Source organism: Hippocampus bargibanti, linkage group LG19 (assembly GCF_051943395.1).
Source record: "Hippocampus bargibanti isolate YZ-2025 linkage group LG19, ASM5194339v1, whole genome shotgun sequence".
Taxonomy (NCBI): domain Eukaryota; kingdom Metazoa; phylum Chordata; class Actinopteri; order Syngnathiformes; family Syngnathidae; genus Hippocampus; species Hippocampus bargibanti.
Window position 1 is genome coordinate 4939088 of NC_142752.1, and position 7793 is coordinate 4946880.

The following is a 7793-nucleotide window of genomic DNA, read 5'->3' on the forward strand; positions in this document are numbered from 1 at the left end:
AAACTGTCGCAATAACGATGAAAACATTTCCATAAAAACAGAAATTCGACGCACGGATTTTCTAAGAAGACTCCGAATGCGTCATTTTTGCTTCCGACACAACATCACGTGACTCGTTGTTTTGCTCCTTCTTCCGGGGTTCATTCAAGCAAAAAAAACTGCACGACAAATCGGTTGTGAAACTGCATTCCAAACACCTTCGCATCAATGTATTATGTACCAACATTTAATTAGCATGCCGTATCTCTCATTTTACATTTCATCGGGCAAACACAACATTGCGTTCGTAAACTAATTCGAAGGGCTGCGTCGTTCGAATTACTTTTTAAGAGAAAGCATGGCGGCAGTGGACAGTTTCCATTTACTGTACAGGGAAATTTCCAGGTCGTGCAGCGGTTACCTGGAAACGCTAGCCGTCGTGGGTGCTCTGTACACGGCCAGCAGAGCTGTCATCTTGCTCAGGGACTGCTGCGGGTTGGTCAGGGTGCATTTCCTGCCCAGGATGATCCCCAGCAGGAGGCTGAGGCAAACCTATGGAGCCTGGGCTGTCGTGTATGGTAAGAAATAGTATTGCTAAGAAAAAAATACTGACTTAAAACGTACTTACTTTACTAGTACTTAAAAAAATACTACTATAAAAGTATACATTGTTGTGTTTAATTGTTTTGATTCAATGGAAAACACAAATTACAATTGAAAAAAAAACAGTAACAGAATCAAACAATCTATTTTTTCATTCCATTCAAAGTTAATACATTCAATATCACACAGGCATTGGTTTTCTCCAGATAGAACAAAAGTGGCATTCATATAATGGTATTGTTTTACTCCTGTCATCTGTATAGTTGTAAAAGGTTCAGCAAGTGCAATGCAAACACCAGGGGCCCCAAGATTGTGCCTAGTGGAATACCATATGAGAAACTTAGAGTAAACATGGACAACACAAATGTCCTTCTGCCAAGTAGTTCTAAACCACTAATGTCGACCAAATGATCCAACAGAATACTGTGGTTCACCAGCTCAAACGAAGCAGTTAAGTCCACCAAAACAAGACACTGATACAGTGGTCTTCACTATCTTTAAAAACTAATAACAGGGCTGACGCTGTCATTAAAAAAATGCATTAAATCAACTCACCATCAGTATCACTTTCCAGCCACTAATCCATATGCCCCTCCCATCAGGTGCTTCGGAGCCTTTGGCGCAGGCCTATGCAGAGGAACTGGCCCAGCATGGTGTCAGCATCATCTTTGTCACGTACGGGCGCATCAACATCGCAGACTTTGTCGCCAATCTCTCCCAGAGCCACGGCGTGGAAACGATCCTGCTTCCCGCCGATCTGGGCTGGGACAAGGCGGCCAGTAAGATCGTCGTGGAAGCCTTGAGGGGCAAAGACGTGGGTTTCTTAGTCAACTGCGTGGACGAGACATGCGTGTCACACCGGGAGATGGTGGAGATATCCGAGCAGAGGCTAATGGAGGTGACAGTTAATAACGTGGTGGGCGCCACGTTGCTAACCCGCTTAGTGCTGCCGGGAATGCTGGAGCGCGGGCGAGGTGCCGTGGTCAATATCTCATCCGCCGCCTGCTGCATGCCGGCACCTGGGACAGTGATGCTCAGCGCAGCGACGGTGAGAACAAAGAATTTACCACCAATAATAATAAACGCTTTTAGCCACTCTGTAACCTGATAAAATAAAGATGTGTAGGAATCACTCTCCCTGAAAAAGGTGATATGGTATTATTCATATTTGCTTTTCAGGGCTACTTGGATCAGTTCTCAAGAGCTCTCCACCTTGAATATAGCGCAAGAGGGATCTTTGTTCAAAGTCTACTCCCATTCCAGGTCTGTCATATACAAACACGACATGAGGAATTTCAATAATAGTACAAGAAAACGCAACATGTAATGTAGAACAACCCCTCGGGGTGTTTCGATCCAAATCCTTTTGAGGGAATTGTGTTGACGTTTTTTTTCCCCCTACAATGCTTGGTTGAAATTATGTATTTCTAAGCTGTGATGTAATTAATGCGCAAATTAATTTATTGGAACCTATCAAAGATCAAACTTTGTGTTTCATTGGGACGTTTACAATTGATTAAAATAGTTATGATTGCATAACTTGAATGAAAATAAAAATATGCTGTTTAATGCCCAGATGGTCTCCAGTAGTCACCGCCCGGCGTCGACCACTGAAGGCTGGTTTGCCCCCACGCCGCAGGTTTATGTCCGCCACGCCATTTCCACGCTCGGCGTGTCCAACCGGACCACCGGCTATTGGCCGCACACGCTGCTGGTGAGCACCCAGAATCTCTCACGCTAAACTTGAAGGATTATTTGTGATTTATGAATTGATCAATAAGTATTTTTCTTTTCTTCGCAGTACGGATTGATGAGCTGCATTCCAGAGTGGACTTGGGTTTTGGGCTGTCGGGTGTTCAGTGGTTAAAAATGGCTCATCGTAAATGGTATTCTTCATCCATATGAAGTTGTGTTGGACCCTCTCACGGTCAAACAGGGGTGGCCATGTCTTTCCATCCTACACGCTGTAGTCGCCACAAAAAAAATGTTATGTAAATGTAAACAAAAACAAAAAAAATATTGTTCCTTTACAAGCTGCTTTTTGGCTCTGGGTGGGATTTCTCGTGAATCATTTCCACCAGCTGGCGTGTACACGGTGACCGTGCCACTAACTGGAGCTTGTCCAGAACTGGCTGTTACTACCTTGGACTATTTGTGCTGATTCGGCCCTCAAAATAAATGCATAAAAGTACTTTAAATAAGATTGTTTCTTTATTCTGACTTTTGGTTCGGTCACAAAGTTAAAAACGACATTAAATGGGTGTATGGATGAACCCAAAGCAAAGTAAAAGGACTTACTCTTTCATGTATGATGATTGGAAAAGTAATCCTTAGTTAGCGCCTTGTCCTTCCTTCCACACTGTCAAGAAATGAAACAAAAATATCACATCATTTTTAGGAAAACAACACTCGGAAATTTGTGTACGGCACTGCTGTGATTCTTCAAGGTACAGCTATTGGAATGCAAACGGTGCAGCAACCTAGATAGGTAAACAGAAATAATAAAAATAGTCCAAGGCATATCTTCTTTATCCTCTGCAAAAACTCATGATCAACAGTATGACGGGAGATTATGGAGTCACGAAAAGTAGCTGGGCAGAACTTGTTATAGCTCGGAAAGCATAAGTAGAAAGAATCAAATATGTATTTTGTGTTTTTGTGATTGTAACGGTCAGCATTTTCGCAGCACCGCTTTGTTCAGCGGAAAGGTCGGTGCTGTTGGACAGTCCGCGGCTGGATGGATGTGTCAGCATAGAGCGCCGATCTGTATGCGTAACTGTCGCAGTTTGGAATTGAAGCGGATTTACGTGGGACAGAAGATGCAATATGGTTTTTTTTTCGGCAATGGATGCTACAGCTTCATGTTTGCTTTCAACATTTAGCTTGTAGCAGACGTGTACATTTCACCATGACGTCCCTGATCCACTGGTGAAAAGGATGCTTTGATAATGTCTTTAATCTAGAATGCTTCATACAACAAAGAGGTTGCAGAAAGTTATTTTGTGTTGTGTCACATTATGTTATTTAGATTTTTGTTGTTGTTCTGACTTCAAGATGGCGCCGTGAGAGTGGCTGCCTTTACAGCAGGTCCTGTATTTTGTTTGTCTACTTCTTCCTTTCCTTTTACTTTCACCACTTTGCTGATGTGAAATGTAAACTCCTCCACTGCAAGACTAAGGCCAATCCAATATATTTGTTATGGTATGTTTTTATATATGCAGTAGTAGAACACAAACTGCCCTTGATTCAAAACACATTCCAACTTTTTTCTTTTATTTTTAGGTTGGAACGGATTAGTGGCATTTATGTTCATTTCAGTAGGGAATGCATTCCATGTCAGGATAAGGGGGCACGGAACAATATTTCAACAACAAAATGTCATATGGAAAGGGAGTCTGCCAGCTTCATGCAAACAAATCTTGTTAAATGCCATCTCTACAGGCTGATGGTGATTAGCATCCATGGCACAGCAGTTTGAAAGGTTCAAACAACTGCTACCTTTACCACACAGAGCAGCAACGCATACAGACGCAGCATACAACAATACTCACAGGCATTGATATAACAATCCGCTTGCATTCGGGCCAGTTTAGGCAGACCAAACACGGCGCCGTAGGCCTGCTTCCAGAAGCTTCCAGGCTTCTGCTGTTCGAAGGTTTATTGTGATGCGTAGGACGGAACCCTGCTGATAAGTCCGCACCGGAACAAAACGACTGGGACGACCACACGCTCCACTTTCTCCCAAAGAGCCGCCGGGCGTTCCTCATCTTCTCTATCGTCGTTCACCTGCACGGACATCTCATTAGGTACACAATCTAAATACTTTGATGCAAATCAACAAACAGAAGGGATAGATGCAAAAAAAAATTCTGCTTTGTGAAGATTCTGTACATTCTTTTCATTGAGACTGTTGACATATGTGCATCTGTTGCATCATGAGAAATGTTTTATATTTCGTCCCACTTATGGCGCAAATAATCAGAAGAGTTTAGATTTTAATTGCATCTTTAGGTGGACTCTAGAATGTTTGCAAAAGAATAAAGTTGAATTTACCCTGGTTTAAAAGATTTGTGATTTTATTGTATATATCTGTGAAACATTCGTAAAAACAATATGCAAATTAAAGTAATGAAAATGTAAAAGTGATATTAATATAATGCTTTAACTTGATGCAATGGGATTTTGTGTGTGCATGTGTGAGTGTCCGCCACTCGCAATCATCCAAGGTTAAGTTCTGGCTTTCGAGCAGATAAAGTGGCTTGTGAGTGAGCGTTTCAAGGGTAGATTTATACACACACACACACACACACACACACACACACACACACACACACACACACACACACACGCACCAGCTGTGACTGCAATCAGACAAGTTTTTCTTTCTGTGACCTTCGAGGAACCCGTGCTGATGTCACTAGCATGGCTACATGTTGGAACTAAGGTCTTTGTAACCTTTGTGAGAAACAAAATATGTAATAAGAAGATATTTATGTGCGGGGTGGAGTGGCTGGGGGAAGTATACAAGTGGAAATTTTGCATTTGGGGCAAATGAACCAGTGTCCCACCGGATCTGGCAAACGATGAGAAAAAAAATATACAGGTAACATCTGACTTACGACCGGCTTGACTTACGACCACGACCTCCAGACCCTATTTTTAATTTTTTTATTCTACGCCTGGCATCGCAACGTGCTAGCAGGCCGACAACGCGTACGACAATTTTGGCCAACCAGCATCTCACTCTCGCACAGGGTGTCAAAGTCAAGGCCCGCGGGCCAAATCCGGCCCGCCACATCTTTTTTTTCGGCCCGCGAAAGCAAATCAAACTTGTTAAATTCCATGATAATTGCTAAACTCTGAGCCAAAATTTCATATTTTTGGATGTCAACCACAATAAAAGTCATTATTCTTGACTTCAGACTTGAAAAGGAGTTATTCATTAATTTGCTGTGTGCTCTATATGTAATATTTGAAGGGATTTAAACATTCTAATGGGTTCCCCAAATTCATAACGGCCCTCGAGAGGAAACCATAACTACAATGTGGCCCGCGGCAAAAAAATGACTGACACCCCTGCTCTAGTCTCTATTCAACATTTTGAATGGATTTTGACTTACGACCATTTTGACTTACGACCGTTTGGTCGGAACAGAACTCGGTCATAAGTCGGATGTTACCTGTATATTCAAGATAAAGCTAATTTAGTTAGCTATAGCAGTCCACTAGCCTGACTTTTAGTTATGTCATTTTTTTTTGCACTAATATTGCATTAATATTATTGCGCAATTTCAATGTTGCAAATGTTGATGTAAATTTGTTGCAAATTTTACACCAAACATGCTGTACATTCGACACACTTTGACAAAAAAAAAAAAATACATTCTGGATGACACATGTATTTTTTTTTTCTTTAAAATTTTGATTGACCACTGCACTCAAGGACAGGTTGTCATCTCGTTTCCCAATTTAGGGAACGTGACAAGGATCGTACGGCGAAATGGGCGAATGGAATCTATTGGGCCGCCTGCTGGATAAAGTGCAGTCCCACTCCACCATCATCGGAAAAGTCTGGCTCACGGTTCTCTTCGTCTTCCGCATCCTGGTCCTGAGCACGGGGGCCGACAGGGTCAGCTCACTCCAAGTGGACTTGATTCACGTTTCATGTTGTAGTCTATGTTATAAATAAGTTACAAAAAAATGTTTTGACGTTGAATAGCTTTAGCATTTAGCTTCTGATGGGAATTAGCATTAGCACAAAACGTTAATCTCTAAGATTTTGTAGTGTAACTGTGGGGATTGAAAATGGTGTGACTTGACTTCTTTCGTTCTCGCAAACACCTAGTAGATGAATTAAAATGGCGGAGGGGTGTGTCCCTGGCTGCAGGTATGGGGCGACGAGCAGTCGGATTTTGTGTGCAACACACGCCAGCCGGGTTGCGAAAACGTCTGCTACGATCACGCCTTCCCCATTTCGCATGTGCGCTTTTGGGCCCTGCAGATTATCGCCGTGGCGACGCCCAAGCTGCTCTACCTGGGATACGTCCTCCACGTCATTCATGTTGAGAAAAAGGTATAGTATGGTGGAAAAAGTGTGAGTGATTGAGATTAAATGTTTATAATCGCCAATGTGAATAATAATGTAAATAAAGGACGAATTAGCTAATAGCTAACAGCTAACAGCTAAAGTACAATTGATTTTGTTCAAAGTCATATTTTTTAGTTTGAAAAGAATATTGGATTTGGAGGGCCTTTAGTGGATTTATTTTTTATGTTAGCATTGGCACGATAAGGAGTAAAAAGTCTTTGCATGCTTCCCCCCCCCCCGTGTGCGCAGTTGAAGGAGCGCATGCGCAAGCACGCGGAGCTTGACAACCAGGCTTTGTTGTTCCTTCAGCGGAGCTTCAAGATGCCAAAGTACATCAAGAGCAGTGGAAAGGTGCGCATTTTAAAAATACTGTAAGAAGTTATTTGGTCGATTTTCTGCTTTGACTTGAAAGCAAAAATCATTTTTCTTAGGTTAGCATAAGAGGACGCCTCCTTCGCGCTTATGTCCTCCATCTGTTGGCCAAGATTGCTCTGGAGATCGTGTTCGTGGTGGGCCAGTACTTCCTGTACGGTTTGACGCTAGACGCCCGCTACGTGTGCTCGCGCTCGCCGTGCCCCCACCAGGTGGACTGCTTCCTATCCCGACCCACCGAGAAGACCATGATCATTTGGTTCATGCTCGGGGCCGCGTTGCTATCGCTGGCCTTGAGCGTGGCCGAGCTGCTCTACTTGTGCGTCAAGGCGGCCAAGGAATGCGCCGCCCGGCGACGCGACTACACTGTCACTCCCGTCACGCCCGTCACACCCGTCACGCCCGCTACTCAGAGAAAAGCTTACATTCTGAGGGAAGACAGCGTCACACAGAACGGAATCAACGCTGAGCTGGAGACGCAGGGTCGCAAATTTGGGGTCAATGCTGCTAAAGAGATGGCGGGGAAAGGGTTGCTGGGCAACACGGGGGAAGTGCATATTTGAGCATTGCGTGTGCGTGTCTGTCTGTGGCAAAGTGTAAGGGATTTGTACCATATCATTTTCACGCATAAATGTGTGGGTGTCCAACCATTTTCAGTGCCAAAAGGCCAAAGGGTCCGACACCCACGTTATTTTCAATGATGACATTGAGTAAAGTGTGGGTAAAAAAAAAAATGAATAGCAGTAATAAT

The 7793-nt window shown here is 43.2% G+C and overlaps 2 protein-coding genes across 2 annotated transcripts; both read left to right on the forward strand.

Moving 5' to 3' along the window:
• The first annotated feature begins 138 nt into the window (after nucleotides 1–138).
• On the forward strand, nucleotides 139–4137 carry hsdl1 (hydroxysteroid dehydrogenase like 1). The gene is made up of 5 exons (XM_089022083.1): nucleotides 139–557; nucleotides 1185–1630; nucleotides 1762–1845; nucleotides 2159–2296; nucleotides 2384–4137. Exons 1-5 carry the CDS (start codon nucleotides 338–340, stop codon nucleotides 2447–2449), a joined length of 954 nt encoding a protein of 317 aa, XP_088878209.1. The 5' UTR covers nucleotides 139–337; the 3' UTR covers nucleotides 2450–4137.
• A 141-nt stretch (nucleotides 4138–4278) lies between these two features.
• gja11 (gap junction protein, alpha 11) lies at nucleotides 4279–7793 on the forward strand. The gene is made up of 5 exons (XM_089022084.1): nucleotides 4279–4388; nucleotides 6056–6211; nucleotides 6470–6655; nucleotides 6920–7021; nucleotides 7102–7793. The coding sequence occupies exons 2-5, from the start codon at nucleotides 6083–6085 to the stop codon at nucleotides 7603–7605; spliced, it is 921 nt and encodes a 306-aa protein (XP_088878210.1). The 5' UTR covers nucleotides 4279–4388; nucleotides 6056–6082; the 3' UTR covers nucleotides 7606–7793.

Coding starts and splice junctions, on each gene's coding strand:
- hsdl1 (XM_089022083.1), top strand. CDS start 338: ATGGCGGCAGTGGACAGTTTCCATTTACTGTACAGGGAAATTTCCAGG. Junction 558..1,184: donor AGCCTGGGCTGTCGTGTATG/GTAAGAAATAGT, acceptor CCCTCCCATCAG/GTGCTTCGGAGCCTTTGGCG. Junction 1,846..2,158: donor AAAGTCTACTCCCATTCCAG/GTCTGTCATATA, acceptor TTTAATGCCCAG/ATGGTCTCCAGTAGTCACCG.
- gja11 (XM_089022084.1), top strand. CDS start 6,083: ATGGGCGAATGGAATCTATTGGGCCGCCTGCTGGATAAAGTGCAGTCC. Junction 6,212..6,469: donor TGAGCACGGGGGCCGACAGG/GTCAGCTCACTC, acceptor CCCTGGCTGCAG/GTATGGGGCGACGAGCAGTC. Junction 6,656..6,919: donor TCATTCATGTTGAGAAAAAG/GTATAGTATGGT, acceptor CCGTGTGCGCAG/TTGAAGGAGCGCATGCGCAA.